General features: G+C 39.1%; 1 protein-coding gene across 1 annotated transcript; it reads right to left on the bottom strand.

Moving 5' to 3' along the window:
- Positions 1–3680: 3680 nt before the first annotated feature.
- Positions 3681–18438, bottom strand: LOC124276913 (sodium-dependent proline transporter-like). Its single transcript, XM_046712579.1, has 4 exons — positions 18336–18438; positions 7838–7938; positions 5602–5769; positions 3681–3749 (listed from the first exon to the last, which is right to left on the bottom strand). The coding sequence occupies exons 1-4, from the start codon at positions 18436–18438 to the stop codon at positions 3681–3683; spliced, it is 441 nt and encodes a 146-aa protein (XP_046568535.1).
- Between the last annotated feature and the right edge of the window lie 216 nt (positions 18439–18654).

Raw genomic sequence — 18654 nt, 5'->3', positions numbered from 1 at the left:
TTTTTATTGTACAATGTCTACGTTTCGGTATACATACTTATACCGTCATGCATGAGTGAGTGAGTGAGTGAGTGAGTGAGTTTAGTTTTACCTCGCACTCAGCAATATTCCAGCTATATGGCGGCGGTCTGTAAATAATCGAGTCTGAACCAGACAATCCAGTGATCAACAGCATGAGTATCGATCTACTCATTTGGGATACGATGTCATGTGTCAACCAAGCCAGCGAGCCTGACCACCCGATCCCGTTAGTCGCCTCTCACGACATGCATGGGTTACAGAAGGTTCATTCTAACCCGGACCTTCACGGGTAGTATATACTGGTCAAAGTTTATGTTTAAAGTATATAATGAGCAAAGTTTATGTTTATTGTATATAATGAGGCTACTACTGCACTATAACTTACTCATTTGGTAATTGGTTGAAGTATTGTAAAATTATTGTCCTCCTGAGAGGGTACGTAAGTCCCCAAACCTTCAAAGTTAAATTTAGACTTATCAGATTTTTAAAACGTAGTATTTTTGTTATTTTAACTGTCGGCTAAATTTTCCTACAATCGCCAGCGGCTGAAGGGATGGTGTAAAATCCAACTAGGGTCCATGCAGGTAGCAAAAGCACTGTAAGTCCCCCATGGTCCCTAGTATGGTGATCTACCTTCAGTTGTGGGCGACCTCTAGCCCTTTCATATTGTATTGCCTTCGTAAATAAAATAGTTTTACATGTACATGCTCCGTAAATAATCGAGTCTGACCCAGATAACCCAGTGATCAGCAGCATGAGCATCGATCTACTCATTTGGGATACGATGACATGTGTCAACCAAATCAGCGAGCCCGACCAGCCGACCCCTTTAGTCGGCCTCTAACGACAAGCATGGGTTACTGAAGGCTCATTCTAACCCGGACCTTCACGGGTACCGTTATGCATGAAAGCGGAATAAGTATCTATACTGACACGTCGCTATTGTACAATAAAGAAGTTGATCATCCATAAAGACTTGTCATTCCTATTGCTTACAACTTCCAGGACGCCTATCAAACAGTTAAATGTACATATAAATGCAAAATGTGAAACACCGCACTTTAATCATTACAGTAGCATTCTTTGGAACACTTTGTCTCTTATTACTCCAACAAAAGTAAAAATGTAAGTAACGCGTCTAAATTGTAATTTGTGACACTCATCGAAGGCAGAAAAAGGGTAAATTTCAAACAATGTCACTGTATGATATTATCATATTCCAGCAAGAGGTGAGATGACCTCGCATCGGGCTCAACGCCACGTTCAACATGATCGCTGTTACATGATCGTACATAGTAAATGTATATAATAAAATAAATATATGGAATGTTTGGAACGGTAAACTGCTATGTAGGTTAAATAACACATTTAGGAAATGTATCTTTAACACATAAGTAACTCCCATTTCAACGAACAAATTTATGATATTGAGAGATATTGTTCAATCGCCGGCAACATGCAGTCGAGTTGGGCCTTTACGTGCGCTTCTCTAAGTGGACGAATGGTGTCGGGATGTTTATAGTATGAGTGAGTGAGTCTAGTTTTACGCCGCATTCAGCAATATTCCAGCTATATGGCGGCGGTCTGTAAATAATCGAGTCTGAACCAGACAATCCAGAGATCAACAGCATGAGGATCGATCTGCGCAATTGGGAACCGATGACATGTGTCAATCCAAGCCAGCGAGCCTGACCACCCGATCCCGTTAGTCGCCTCTTAAGACAAGCATGGGTTACAGAAGGTTCATTCTAACCCGGACCTTCACGGGTAGAATATACTGGGCAAAGTTTATGTTTCAAGTATATACTGAGCAAAGTTTATGTTTATAGTATATAATGAGGCTACTACTGCACTATAACTTACTCATTTGGTAATAGGTTGAAGTATTGTAAAATTATTGTCCTCCTGAGAGGGCACGTAAGTCCCAAAACTTTCAAAGTTAAATTTAGACTTATCAGATTTTTAAAACGTAGTATTTTTGTTATTTTTTAACTGTCGGCTAAATTTTCCTACAATCGCCAGCGGCTGAAGGGATGGTAAATCCAACTAGAGTCCATGCAGGTAGCAAAGCACTGTAAGTCTCCATGGTCCCTAGTATGGTGATCTACCTTCAGTTGTGGGCGACCTATAGTCCGTTTTCATATTGTATTGTCTTCGTAAATAAAATAGTTTTACATGTATGTACATGCTAGTTTTAGACTCCATCTGTGATACGCTAGTTATTTTACAGTCATTCGATGACTGATTATTTAGCAACTTACATTTATTGTGTGTGTAAAACATTTCTCGTCACTATATGGCTGAAATATTGCCGAGGTGACTTGAAACTGTAACTCACTCACTCACTCATTTGGTAATATGTTTCTCTAACAAATGCATCATGGCAACCAGGCCATGTCCTTCCCCATCCGTAGGACTCGCACACTTTGCATTAAAAAGTAACTGTAGCCTGTACACACAGCAGTGCTCCTGTCATTCTTTATAAAGAAACCAGACAATCAAGAAATGGATAAGCAATCCAATAAAACACACATAAGGGTATGTTCATTTTTTAAAACTAACATACTCTCTATCCACCATTTGTTCGAATCATGCATTTTCGCTCTATATGTACAACAACACAACCATGGCTGCTGGCTAAAACGTTCCACTATTTCGCTGGTGGTAACTGCCCACTCAACACAGGCGAATAAACTCTGCCAGGTAACCTAAACATACATATTACTTTCAAGTTTACGGCTGATAGTTGCGTACATATTGCGGTGAAAAACAACAGCATATCGGTAACGGTCACGTATAATCATATTTTCCCAAGCGTTTAGGCCATTATGTCCTGTTTCGTTCTCATGTATCTGAAGCGTATTCAGACTTATTCACGAGGTGGCTGTAAAAGAATGCTTGCTTCAGTTGTAGAGTCACACAAAGTCAATTTATGGTAATGTCAAGTCATTTGTCAGAAAAATAAAATGTTGCCAAACAAATTTCGTTTTAATCTAGGTGTTAGGCAAGGCTGCGTTTTATTTCCTTGCTATTTTTTTTTCATGCCCTTGCTATATCAATTATTCATAGATGTAATTATACACACAAGAGCAAGATCCTTTTTCTGGAGTACAAGTGAGTGAGTGACTTTTACACCGCTTTTAACAATATTCCAGCACTATCACAGCGGGAACACCAGAAATGGGCTTCACACATTGTACTCATGTGGGAATCGAACCCGGGGCTTCGGCGTGACGAGCGTAGGCTTTAACCATTGGCCCATCCTGGAGTACAAGAATGTCAGTCAATTTTGAATAACCTAAAATTGAATTTTTTTCTGAATGGTGAGCTGCTGAGTAAAAAGTTACACAAGGTTTTAATTTGTGGCTCTGTTTTTAGCATCAAGCTATTATGGACACAGGCTTTAAACATTATTGCAGTCAAGCCAAAACGGTATTGATTAACCTATTTCTGGTGTGTTTTAAATGTAATTTTCTCCCAAATGGCTTTGGACATTATTTGATGCTAAGATATCATCCATGTTATTGCATAGGTCCGAAATACTCACATTCCGTAAAATGGAAGAGGTTGATCAGACGAAAGTCGATTTCTGTAGGTCATTACTGATTCCCAAGCTCGTGTTTGGTGCCGCATAAACACAGCGTCATCTCAGCGTAATCTCAGCGGAATATCTGAGCAAAGTACTGTTTGGCGGGGTTCATTGATGTTTTGGGATGCCTCTCGCAGGACTGTAAACATGACCTTGTAATGATTGGACAAAATCTAAAATATACAACTGTACATCCCTGACATTCCACATTTCAATGACTATCCTCTTTACACAAGGGCAATCTTCATAGACGACAAGGCTAGGCCATTATCGTGCCCGTGACGTAGGGAGATTTCTAACGTCAAGAGGCGGAAGGAACTCTACTTTGGCCTACAAGGTGTCCAGATCTCAATTCCATGAAAGACTTCATGTAAATATGTTTTTCATGACAAGGATTTATTTATTAGTCTTTATGATTGTGAACCCTATGTCAAAGTAAATTTTCACCTCTGGTTTGAATAACTGTTGTTACTCGGTTCACAATCCATCTTTGTTACTTGAAACATATCCCGGACCACTGATGTTATTCCGAGCCCAGCAGCTGCAGTTTGTGGAAAAATGCGAGTAATGACAAAATCAACATTTATTGCGAATATACATAGGGAAGAATAAACTGACGCACAAAAAGAAACATTATCAAACTGAATTTTGACGTTGGGGCAGAACCTCGAATACTGTTACAAAATGATTTGCCCACAGTCGCTAAAACACAAAAATAACCGACTTTCCAGGTAATGTTAGTGGCGGGAGGGGTGTGCGTTCGTGTGTCACAATGAGTCTCGGCAGTTAGTGGCAAGCAGAAAAAATCGACATCCATACAAGGTCGCCTCTTTACATTAATTGCACTTCGCAACAGATTCAAATATACCACCTTTATTCATAGGGAATTCCGTACAATAACAGGCCGAATTGCAACATGGACCGTTTAAAACCAACTCTATGCCTTAAGGAGAGGCGTCCATGGAAGGGTAAGACCAAAACAACTGAACCAAGGCTTCAAACACTGATGTGGGCCAGGCGATACAAAATGTTTACAGACGAATCAAGGTTTTACCTCCGATTCACATATGTCAGAAACATTGTTGGCCATGACCAATATAGGAGCGTAAGTACCATTAAATCTGGATTACATGTGACAGGCAAACTGTTGTAAACTGACATTTGACAGTGATATTGCTTCCCTGTCATTGTTCCATTCGCAGAATTATCAGCAGAAATTTTGAACTGCAAAACGCCGCCGAAGTAACCACCGGTTATCTACTTTGAGAAAGCATTCAGCAGTGTATGAAATAAGCCAAAACCCAGCCAGACATCAGGGCTGGTTACTTCAAAATGTTACCAGCCCAAAATGGATTTAACCAGACCAGACAATTTTGAGGAAATCACTCAATTGTCAGCATTTCGGCAATATTGAAATGTACATGCAGTGCTTTGTGTTTGCAGAACTCCGTGCATCGATATGTGTCGCTGTTTTAGTGATAATATATATCAACACAGTGCTTTGAGCTTGCGATACGATATTTCAATGTTTTAAACAGTAATTGTCAACTCTAAATGTAACACTCATTTTGAAAAATAGATTATAAGATATGGTGAATTTACTCAGATGTATGGAACTGTTTATTTAAGTTTTACCAGACCATCGGGCTGACTAGCTGTAAATTTAGACCGTCCGTCAGAAATCTATCCCGTCTCGGACGGTCGGACGGGCCTGCATACAGTTAATGGAATGGATCGCTGAGTCTAAATCAATGTGCCCAAACAGAGTATAAGAAGAATGTCCTCAGGCGGAGAGATATTATCACAATTTGTACCAATGATTTGGGTGTCAAATTTCTAATCTATTGAGAGTAAACGCAGTTCCTCCACATTCTAAGGAACTGCGTATACACTCAAATATATAGATAAAACAACCTGACAAACTGCAGTATTCTATAACGAGAGTGTATTGTATATAGACTATGGCACATCCCATATAAGGGTAAACATACCTCCATGATGGTCCCTTTCCTCTGTGCGACTTGGTAGATAAGTGTGATTGGTATCGGTGCAGTCATGAGAACTGCCATAAGAATTCCTATCACCTTGGCGTGGACTGGATATATGTATGTCCCGTAGCTGGGCGGGTCGTACATGAAGAGAGATAGGTTCAGTGCCGCCTGTGGAATAAAAGTATACAGTGAACTAATTTGGGAGTTATTCAGAATGTTATATTCTCACATAAACCCCCATGTTTTCACTGACTTTCACCAGAGTCTTTAAAACATACACTTTTTATTCACCTTAGGAAACCATCGTAAAACATGTCTTGCTGGTGCACAAGTACTTTGAAAAAGATTCTTAAAAAGAAATCTGATCATCAGCTAGTTAGTTTATTCACTCACTGGGCTGGAGAAAGGAATGTTACGTCCATCTCTTTGAAGCATTAGTAAGCTATTTGATCTGACACCAGTCCACACATTCCCTTGGGTAGTTTGTGTTTTGTTGCATGTGTTCAAATACAATATCTCCAGAAAAGAGGCACTCTCTGTGGAAACTGTGTCTGGTACGAGGGACAATCTATAGAAAGTCCCTACATTCTTCTGTAGATTCTGCTTCGGCAGCCTGAAGATTAGGTTACCATGAAGTAGAAGGATCTCTTATAACAATAACTTGACGTCACTTGAGGTTTCTTGTGCGTTTAGTTGGAACATAAATTGGTGGATGATATGTATATAAGTGATGTTATGATTCCCTTTCATGCTTGGTCAGAATCACTTATTCGAAACAACAAGAGGTAGATCCTGACGCAAATAAGGGACTCGACTCTTAATTGCCTCCCGGAATGCCTCGTGTAATAGCAGTATTACCACACACCTTCCAAAGAGTACTTACGGGTGTCCACTTAAATCACTAACTTAAGTCCCTAACTGTTCACATCCAAAGTTAGAACTCGTCTCCCCTGTCACTAATGCATATGGTTATTGTCACAGGCGACTAACAGGTGGTCAGGTTCCCCACACATGCATTATCATGACTCGATTGATGCATGTCTTTGTATCCCAGTTCGGTAGATCAATCACTGGATTGTTGCAGCATACTCAGTTATAGACCCCGTGATACAGATGAAATATTTCTTGAGCGCGTGGTTAGCCATCAAAGACATTAACAAAGCAACAAACCAACTAAACGTATGTTTAACTACAAACAGAATGACAGGGCAATGAGTGAGTGGAGTGAGTTTAGTTTTACGCCGCGCTCAGCAATATTCCAGCTATATGGCGGCGGTCTGTAAATAATCGAGTCTGTACCAAACAATCCAGTGATCAACAGCATGAACATCGTTCTACCTAATTGGGAACCGATTACATGTGTCAACCAAGTCAGCAAGCCTGATCACCCGATCCCGTTAGTCGCCTCTTACGACAAGCATGGATATTGTAGACCAATATTCTAACCCGGATCTTCACGGGTCGACAGGGCAATGAATGTCAGTGTGTTGTACATTACAAGTAGTGACTGTGTTAGCCATGTGTCCAGATTGGGTTACTTACAAACAAGATGGGAAAGGAACTACAGTATGCTGTTCAAATCAACTGTGTTGTGCTGACTAAGTTTAGCAACTAACTCACCATTGCATGTGTCCATGATAATTGCCTCTGGTTCGGCAGGATGCGTTCACCTTTTAGTGTTATCACTACTTGGTAGTGATTCATGTGTATGTTAATGCTCGGAATTGTAAATCGACTCTGCTTTTCACAGAGATGTCTTATGGGTATGGAAAGACAGATTCTAGTTGTTTCTATTTACAAACAGGCTAACTTACGTAACTACAATATGAGGTACATTATAACATCCCATGTAGGCTAGAGGTGAGGTGAAATTGGGTTTTACGTCGTGCTTGAGAATATTTCGCTCATATGACGACGTGCATGCGTATGTATGTGTATGTGCGGCTGCTTGTACTAGCCCAGACTGAAGCTGGTTTTATAGTGCTAGCTCACTGAGATACCATGCCGCAGTGAAGCATGAATACCCCACTCAGACACATTATACTGACTCCGAGCCGACCAGTCCTTGTTGTGCCCATTAATGCCGAGCGCCAGACAGGGACCAACAAGTACCATATTTTAACGTCTTTTGGTATGACGCGGTCGGGGATCAAACCCGCGACCTTCCGCTCTCCGGGCGGACGCTCTAACCACTATACCACGGTGGCGGTTTCCAATGTAGGCTAGATGTACTTACAAACATGATGACAGGGGTGATGTAGGATAACATGAAGCTCAGCACTGTAGGGGCTCGTCGCCCAAGCATCATCTCCACGTCCAGGTTGAACCGCTTGGAACCTGAAGCAAATATTTAACATAGCACTGAAGCACAGCTTACTTGTTATATGTTCTCTGTAATACAATGAGTGAGTGAGTTTAATATTTATCGTCACATCGATAATTTATATTTCAGCCATATCGTGACGAGAACAATTAATATTATATTAAAGTTCAATAAAATTAGAAATTAAAAAAACTGTTGACGAACAGTAAAATCACTAGTGTATCACAGATAGACATATACAACTAGCATGTAATTTAGAACTTATACTATAATCCAAGACAATGCAATATAAAATACGGGCTATAGATCACCAGCAACTGAAGGTAGATCACCATACTAGAGACCACGGGGACTTAGAGTTCATTTGCTACCTGCATGGACCCCAGCCGGATTTACATCATCCCTTCAGCCGCCAGTAATTGTAGCTAAATTTATCCCGAGTTTAAAATCACAAAAATGCTACGTTTTTATAATATTCGGTAAGCTTAATTTACCTTGAATGTTTTGAGACGTACGTACCCCACAGGAGGTGTAATACAATGACTCAGCGAGTGTCTTAAAAGTAATGCTCATGTGCTTGTCACATATTTCAGAAAACAGAAATAACAAACATTTGACTGCCAGACAAACGTTCTTCAATTCTAAAAGACTACTCAAGACAACGAACCTGTTCACCTCTTCAAAAGACCACCATTTACAACCATGGAATCCTGCAACTCAAGGGTGACGCCTTAGGTAAATTGTCCAACTCATATCAATGTTAAAGAGTGACCTTGTGGGATTATGAAAGCGTCATATGTACCCATTGTTTGAGGATGTTGTGGTAATGACTTGGGTGAATAAGAGACGTTTTGTATAATAAGTTTATCATTATAATGAGCTCATAGCTTCCTGTACATATAAAGAATACTAGACAAGCTCGTTGTCACTTTATCTGCTGCTTGTCTGTTTATTTGATATTTCACTGTCGTCTACATCATAATTCGATAAAGAATATCAGAATTATAATTCATACGCAGTAATAATGAGGTGAGGTGAAATTGGGTTTTACGTCGTGCTTGAGAATATTTCGCTCATATGACGACGTGCATGCGTATGTATGTGTATGTGCGGCTGCTTGTACTAGCCCAGCTGGTTTTATAGTGCTAGCCCACTGAGATACCATGCCGCAGTGAAGCATGAATACCCCACTCAGACACATTATACTGACTCCGAGCCGACCAGTCCTTGTTGTACCTATTAAATGCCGAGCGCCAGGCAGGGACCAACAAGTACCATATTTTAACGTCTTTTGGTATGACGCGGTCGGGGATCGAACCCGGGACCTTCCGCTCTCCGGGCAGACGCTCTAACCACTACACCACGGAGGCGGTCCAGCAATAATGAAAACGTATTATTAGACTGTACTGTTCCGTAAACAAGGCTATCGTAGTGCTAAGATCATCGTAACTCCCATAATAAAACTCAGATTTACGACTGTTGAGCTTCGATCACACGACTACCTGAACCACAAGTTTACAAACACGTCATATACCCTATGGCGAAATTTGGGAATTAAATATTATACAGGCGAAAAATGCTATGGGACGCCAGCGTTACAGGGTAATCGAGTAAGCATAAAGCTCCTCTCATTGATCTTTCATCTCCATGTGCTATGAATTTGAATGTGTTCAATGAGTTTTCAATATTTATTAGTGACAGCAGTTCCCGCCGCACCTATGCACTCGCTTTGGTATTATAAATTGTTTAAAGGCACAATTTCACACATTTTCAATAATATTTTGGCCTATGTTATATATATTTGGGGCATATGCACTCACTTCAGCTTCCTATTAATGCAACACAAGACTTATTATCCGTTGCGACTTGCCTGAAATCGATAATTGAAACTTCGAGGCGAACAGCTTCCAAAACAGAGAACACTTGTCATATAATATGTGGAATGTAAACAATTACTCCGGTGTTGGCGGTGTTTGCCGGACTAGTTTAAATCACAAGTTGCGCGTATATTTTTTTGCGCTAGGCATTTTGTCTAGGACGTAGGAATTATAGGATATTTGTAACGAGCGCTCTAAGGGACAAAACTGTATAGGGTTCGCTTGAAATAATGTTCGGCCGGTAGACTGACTGACTGACTGAGTTTAGTTTTACGCCGCTTTTAGCAATATTCCAGCAATATCACGGCGGGGGACACCAGAAATGGGCTTAACACATTGTGCCCATGTGGGAATCGAACCGGGTCTTCGGCGTGACGAGCCAACGCTTTAACCACTAGGCTACCCCACCGCCCCTCGGCCGGTAGAGGGCGCGGGAGTCGATTTAATGCAACATTGCAGTAATTCGTTCGAACTTTATTATTAAATTTTGTAATCTAAATTCGTAATTTATTTTGGAATACATTAAATGATAGTTTCATTGAGGGCTGATAGAAAGAAATACATTATATTTTTTAGAGAGGTGATGTGTGAAATAGTGCTTTCAACTCCATGCTTATTGTAATTAAACTTTGGTACTTTCAACGGGCGAGTAATAAAACTGAAATAACATAGTATTTTATTATTTACAGATGTGCAACTTTACAAATTACATCACAATCTTCATAATACTTAAAACATCCAATTATAATGTGCACACTAGGTCGAAAAGATGCGCGGCGAAGCGGAAAAAACCCTTAATATGATCAGAATATGTAAGTTATGACAATCTGGAGAAGCTTTATCAATTTTCAACTGGTTAGTCTTGAATACATATATTTATACATATAAAAGGAAACTGTTTGGCGTAAAGTTTCAGTTGGTGAACACACAATGTACATTATAAATATGATAAAGTGAGTTTTCACATGGATTAGTACAGTGAATACGAGCCAATTCTACCGTGGGGTTCACTGTGGTTCACTGCATGATCGAGTCCAGTGTTGTCAGTGGGTTATCTATCTGAATTATGAAAACACCGTCAATAACCATAACAAAAGTTTGGTTCAGGGTTTGCTAAATATTGAATGTTATAAATTAATTCATTTCAAATAAAACAGACATTGAAACTGAGTAGCATAGCAATCCTCAGCCACAGCAAAGTATAAACCCCTAAAGAAAATTAACCAAGCCTAACCATGTTTAGTGCGACATCTCGCCACTACTTCGTTTTAACTACTTCTTTGAGGCCAGACTATGCATAAATTTCTGTGTTGCAGGTGATAAGAGCATATATAGTTGTTTTTAAAATTTTGCCATAACGTCACTAATAGGTAGAAGTCTATAGTAGAATATTTGCTCTCGTGTAACGTTCAACGTCCGCTTGCTCATTGTCGCAATAGGATATAACGGTACAGGCCGTCACTACCAAGCTTCAGATTTGAAGTTCCCTGTGAACACGAAGACGATCGTATTTGAACACTGACATAACAGTGTCACATACCAGTCAATGTTTGTATAGAAATCTAAATGTATATGTACACACACACACACACACACACGCGCATATATCTATCTATCTATATCTACACACACACGCACGCACACACACACACACATATATATATACATATACATATATATATATATATATATATATATATATATATATATATATAGATAAATAAAAAAAGAATGCCTTTTTCTCCAACATGTTTCGTTCTTTACTCTTCAGGGAGATTGTAGCGGTTACAGTATGACGTCATTTCATATATATTGTGACGTCATAATAGGGACAACATTCTAGAGCGACAAGGTCACAGCTTGCAATGGTTTAACATTGGTTTGTACTTGTCTATGAAGTAGTGTTCTTTAAAAATTCGTTTTACTTTGTCCGAATTTTGAACTTGATAAAAGGAAATATTGTAAATTTAACATCGTTTCCTTTCGCACAGACATCTAGATGTTCACTCAGTGGGATACATCGGGTTTCAGGACACTTTATTTGTTGTTTGTGGACACGAACCCGGGCTCTTAAATTTTCTGATTGACCAATATACTGTTCATTACAGCCTGTGCATGTTATGACATATATTATGTTTTTGCAAGAGCAGTCAAAATTCTGTTTTACATAGAATTCTCCGTGTCTCGTGAAAGTTACAGAGTGTCCTTCAACAATATGTCGACACGTTCCACAGTTACCTCTGTTGCATCTAGACACAGTAGGATTTGATAAATTCTGTTTCTTTAAAATAAATTTGGCTTTTGTTAGTATCTTTTTAAGATTCTGATTTTGTCTTTTGCTATTTATTATTTTTCTAGATTTCAGCATTGATTTCAGTTTTTCATCTTGTTCTAAGATGCACATATTTGTTTTTATGTTCTGGAACACATTTGGGTTCAACGAATTATAAGTAGATACAAAGCAATTACTTTTTCCTCATTGGTTTGTTTCATCGTTCCTGTCAAAAGATTGTCTCTATTAAGCTGTAAAGCTATATATATTCCGTCTTCAACAAGAGATTTTGGATATTCCCGTAATAGTAAAACGTCCTAAGTTCATTCAGTCTTTGATTGCGGCTGTCTTGGTTTGAAACTATTGTACATATTCTTCGTGCCAGGTTATATGGAAGACTTCTTTTGGTGTGGCTCGGATGGCAAGATTTGAAGTTTAAATATTGTTTCGTATCTGTAGGTTTGTAGAAGATATCTGTGTCCAATTTCCGCCCCGATTTGATGACCATTGTGTCTAAGAAAGCTGTTTTAGTTTCATCTGCCTCCATAGTGAAAACAAGATTTTCGTCCATGCTATTTAATAGTTCGTAAAATGTATTTAGTTTCTCCTCAGAAAATGGCCAAATTATGAAGCAGTCGTCTAGAAATCTTTTCCAATTTTCCATGAAATAATGGGCAACATCCTCTCAAGAATTTGACTGATTTTATGCTTGAACTTTTCCTCCAGATATCCTAAGACAAGCTTCGCATAAGTCAGCGCCATTTTGGTTCCCATGGCTGTTCCTTTAATCTGTTTATAGTACTTATCGTCAAAAAAGAAAATATTGTTTTTAAGATGAATTCAACGCTTTCAAAATGAATGATTTTGAAATTCACTCAGGTATGTGTTCTTCACAACTTGGTTTAACCAATAATCCAACGCTTTAATTCCTAGGCTGTGCGGGATATTTGAATACAAATTTTTTACATCAAAACTTACAAGTTTGCTTGTTTCATTAACGTTTTGTGGTAAAGAGGAAAGGAAATGCATGGTGTCACGAGTAAAACTTTTAACATTTGATGAGATTGGTTTCAATAAAATATCAATGAAATTACTTAGTCTATGTGTAGCACACGCTGGGCCTGCAATTATAGGTCGGAGTTTCAAATCTCCCGGGTGTTCCATCTCAACATAGCTGCTTTTAGGATTTTTACATTGTCTTATGATCTCCTTACTTTTATGAATTTTGGGTAAGCCATAGAAATTGCTCGATTTGCAGTCAAAATGTGTTATATAATTTAATTCCTTTGATGTCAGCTCTTCTGAGTACTGACTGGTTAAGGTTCTTTAATTTCCGAAGTACACTGTCTGACTCTTTTTTCACTGCACGGGACATAAGTACCTTTGTCCAGGAGTAAGTCCATTGCCATGTGTTTGTAGTTCGTTGAATCCATTATCACTGTTCCTCCGCCTTTGTCAGCTTCTTTTATTATGATGTTCGGATCATTGGCCAAAGAGTTTAAAGAATCTCTCTGTTTGCTGGTTATATTAGAGTGTTTCTTGCTTGCGTTAGGAATTATTGGATAACTGTTTATTATGATCCACAAAATTATCCAAATGTTTGTTTTGTCCCTTTTGGCGCACCAAACACTTTTATTTCTAACATAAAGGGATTCCTCTCCACATTTTCACTGCTCGATCGGAGCAATTCCTGATTTCCCAAAATTTTTCTGCAGGGAATTCAGTTAAGTCTGTCTTTCAAATCATTGCAATTACTAATGATAACATGGGCAAGGTGTAATATAACCAGTCCAGAGAGATTCTTTAATATTTGTAATGATCATCTTCATGTTAAAGGGCTGCCTGGCGGAGCAACAGTGATAATATCTTTATGACGAACTAGAAACACATGGCAATGGACTTACTCCTGGACATAGGTACTTATTTCTGAGTGAAAAAGTCATACATTTTAAAGAACTTAACCATCAGCATCAGAAGACTGAAATCATCTTGATATTACACATTTGGACTGCAAATCGAGCAATTTCTGTAAACAGCTTTCATAAAAGTAAGAGATCATAAGACAATGTAAAATCCTAAAAGCAGCTATGTTGAGATGGAACACCGGGAGATTTGAAACTCCGACCTATAATTGCAGGCCAAGCGTGTGCTACACATAGACTAAGTAATTTCATTGATATTTTATTGAAACCAATCTCATCAAATGTTAAAAGTTTTACTCGTGACACCATGCATTTCCTTTCCTCTTTACCACAAAACGTTAATGAAACAAGCAAACTTGTAACTTTTGATGTAAAAAAATTGTATTCAAATATCCCACATAGCCTAGGAATTAAAGCGTTGGATTATTGGTTAAACCGTTGTGAAGAACACATACCTGAGCGAATTTCAAAATCATTCATTTTGGAAAGCGTTGAATTCATCTTAAAAAACAATATTTTCTTTTTTGACGATAAGTACTATAAACAGATTAAAGGAACAGCCATTGGAACCAAAATGGCGCCGACTTATCTGACGCTTGTCTTAGGATATCTGGAGGAAAAAGTTCAAGCATAAAAATCAGTCAAATTCTTGGAAGGATGTTGCCCATTATTTCATGGAAAATTGGAAAAGATTTCTAGACGACTGCTTCATAATTTGGCCATTTTCTGAGGAGAAACTAAATACATTTTACGAACTATTAAATGGCATGGACGAAAATCTTGTTTTCACTATGGAGACAGATGAAACTAAAACAGCTTTCTTAGACACAATGGTCATCAAATCGGGGCGGAAATTGGACACAGATATCTTCTACAAACCTACAGATACGAAACAATATTTAAACTTCAAATCTTGCCATCCGAGCCACACCAAAAGAAGTCTTCCATATAACCTGGCACGAAGAATATGTACAATAGTTTCAAACCAAGACAGCCGCAATCAAAGACTGAATGAACTTAGGACGTTTTACTATTACAGGAATATCCAAAATCTCTTGTTGAAGACGGAATATATATAGCTTTACAGCTTAATAGAGACGATCTTTTGACAGGAACGATGAAACAAACCAATGAGGAAAAGTAATTGCTTTTGTATCTACTTATAATCCGTTGAACCCAAATGTGTTCCAGAACATAAAAACAAATATGTGCATCTTAGAACAAGATGAAAAACTGAAATCAATGCTGAAATCTAGAAAAATAATAAATAGCAAAAGACAAAATCAGAATCTTAAAAGATACTAACAAAAGCCAAATTTATTTTAAAGAAACAGAATTTATCAAATCCTACTGTGTCTAGATGCAACAGAGGTAACTGTGGAACGTGTCGACATATTGTTGAAGGACACTCTGTAACTTTCACGAGACACGGAGAATTCTATGTAAAACAGAATTTTGACTGCTCTTGCAAAACATAATATATGTCATAACATGCACAGGCTGTAATGAACAGTATATTGGTCAATCAGAAAATTTAAGAGCCCGGGTTCGTGTCCACAAACAACAAATAAAGTGTCCTGAAACCCGATGTATCCCACTGAGTGAACATCTAGATGTCTGTGCGAAAGGAAACGATGTTAAATTTACAATATTTCCTTTTTATCAAGTTCAAAATTCGGACAAAGTAAAACGAATTTTAAAAAGAACACTACTTCATGACAAGTACAAACCAATGTTAAACCATTGCAAGCTGTGACCTTGTCGCTCTAGAATGTTGTCCCTATTATGACGTCACAATATATATGTAATGACGTCATACTGTAACCGCTACAATCACCCTGAAGAGTAAAGAACAGAAACATGTTGGAGAAAAAAGGCATTCTGTTTTTATTTATCTATGTAATATTTATGACTGAACACCTGTACTACTTTGGACATTTTGTGCGTATATATATATATGGGATGAGATGTATTGTCACGTATTTATTGAGTGCTGCCTTAGCAGCAACATCAGCCATTGTGTTACCAGAAATGCCAACATGGCAGGGGTAACCAACAAATGAGAATGTCGTATTGGCCAGTAGCAAGATCATTACGCATAATTTTAGTGTAGAAGTACCATTCAGTTTGACTTCGGTAACATGGGGTTTTGCCAGCTCTGCAACCCATTGAATCTTATACACTTGCTATTCAGCTGACACCAAATTCCTGTGCGTTTTTTATTTTGACGTGTCATGGTTTCTAATGACAATCTGCTTTCCACTTGTCGTGAAACGTTATTTGATGTTGGAAATGTCCTATTTACAAAGCCCAATTATATACAAATTACATTGGATTCAGATTGGAGCGAAAATGTTGACAACCAATCCCTGACTTGACGCGCAGTACAAAGAAGTGGGTCGCGATCGACGGCAGGCTTGTACTCTCTGTCAGAAACCCTGACGTGTTTCTGAACGCTGGGTGTCAAAGTCCACCAACGAAAGAATGACCGAGTAAGAACTATATTTTCGTACGATCGCCAGCCCGGCTGGAAGGGATGATGTAAATCCAACCAGGGGTTCATACAGGTAGCAAAGGGCACTGTAAAGTTGCCCATCGTCCCTGGCATGGTGATCTACCTTCAGTTGTTTTGCGATCTACAGCCTGATTCTATTTTGTGTCGTCTTCCATGGTTAAAGTGTTTTAGATTTAATTACTAGTTTTAAATTCCATATATGCTGATAGTCTAGTTGTTTTACTGTCCTTCGTTGACAGGTGTTTATAATTTACTTTTAATTATTATAAAATCCATGCTTGAGATTTAGTCACTATGTGGCTGAAATATTGCCGATGTGACTTAAAATCTTAACTCACTCCACTCACTCCTCCAAAGCAAACAAACACATCTTGAAACCACCCTGTATTGTAGCGTAATATCTCGGCGGGGTGCACCAGAAATGGTCTTCGGACATTATGCCCATGTAGGAAATCGGAGATACAGAGCCTTAGGCCCGAGCCATTGGGGGCTGAAGTCTCGGTCTTTATGAATGAATGTATGTTTATAAGCATTATGACACAAATTTCAGCTCATTTTGACTTAATTCGACTAACTTTAGAGCGATATTAAAAATCTCGCCCATGTGCCAAATATATGTTGGCCCATGGGCGAGAATGTTAAGTTTGCTCAGAATTCATGTTTTGGAGGGTGTAAATGGATGAATGTATGTATAACCACTTATGAGTATCATGAAACAAAATTCAACTCATTTTGACTTAATTCAGCAAATTTAGAGTGATATTAAAAATCTCGCCCGTATTGCGAACAATATGTTGGCCCTATGGGCGAGAATATTCACTTTTACTCAAAATACATGTTTTTCCAACATTCACACGATCATCTCAACCATACCCATTGCCGGTTAGGCCAAACCATTTCAACTCTTGTTTTTCTTAAAAGTGGCTTTCTGCGGGCTATAACTATCAACACACCCCAATCCGACCATCTGTCATTAATTACCTGTCAGCGTGGCTATCAGTTGTATTGAAAGCTCTCACCTATTGTTTTCTTTACTTAATTGTTTCACTGATAGATATATATTGTTGTCCTCCAAATTCACCATATGTGCGTGACTGTCCTCTCCGACGTCCGCGCCCACCTCTCAACCCTAGCAATCTCGATCCACTTTCTGCTCACTCCAACCACCTATCTTCTCAGAGGTCCGCGCGCCTCTCTATTCCTTCATTATTCCACACAAACTCTACCTCCGAACAACTACTGTCTCCTCCGAGGTCCGCGCGCCTCCAGCCACCACCGACCCCCGCAACCTCTCAAGCACCAGTCCATAACAAACTCCTCGGTCAGTGGCCGCCGTCCAAAGCCCCTCAGTCAAAGACCACTCAGCCAAGCTTACTTCTGCCTCTCAATTACTACACTCTCTCAGCCTGCCCTGCCCCCTCAATGCTCCCATACCACCCCCTCACCCCACCCACCCTAGAAGGACTTATACATGGTCCGTTCATGCGTAGGCGATTTTGCACAAATTTACCCATCATTTAAAAACACAAAGTATCCCTTTCTACTATTATATTATCTAAATTTACTTCAAATGTTTTTGATTGTTTGTTTAACTAGCTTTGAGTTTGACGATACCACACACCTATTAATGAACTCATGAGATTATCAGTTAGTGCTGTTTACTGCAGATGAAAGTGTTATGATGACATTGCGTTTTTCCGATGTCATGTATTTTTGCTTGATTGATTACATTAATTTTTATAAGTTAGGTTCAAATGTAGGTGAATTCTCGCGCCTCTCTATTCCTTCATTATTTCCACACTTAACTCTACTCCAGAACAACTACTGTCTCCTCCGCGGTCCACGCGCCTCTCCAGCCACCACCACTTGGGGCTCCCGCCACCTCTCAAGGACCAGCCATAACAAACTCCACGATCAAGGCCGCCCATAGCCCCTCAGTCAAGGCCACTCCAGCCAAAAGCATACTACTGCCTCTCAGTTACTTCACTCGCTCAGCCTGCCTGCCCCTTCAATGCTCCCCATACCACTCCCTCACCCCCACCCCGTTTAGCCTTTTTTCTTTCTTCATCATTTATTTAATTATAAACGAAGCTTAACTGTTTCCAAAACAAGCTCCCACTATGCTTTGGTTCTCTCCCCACCCC

The sequence above is a fragment of the Haliotis rubra genome, unplaced genomic scaffold (genome assembly GCF_003918875.1).
Source record: "Haliotis rubra isolate DU_JTF1 unplaced genomic scaffold, ASM391887v1 Scf215, whole genome shotgun sequence".
NCBI classification, from domain to species: Eukaryota; Metazoa; Mollusca; class Gastropoda; order Lepetellida; family Haliotidae; genus Haliotis; species Haliotis rubra.
This window is presented reverse-complemented; position numbering and strand designations above follow the sequence as displayed.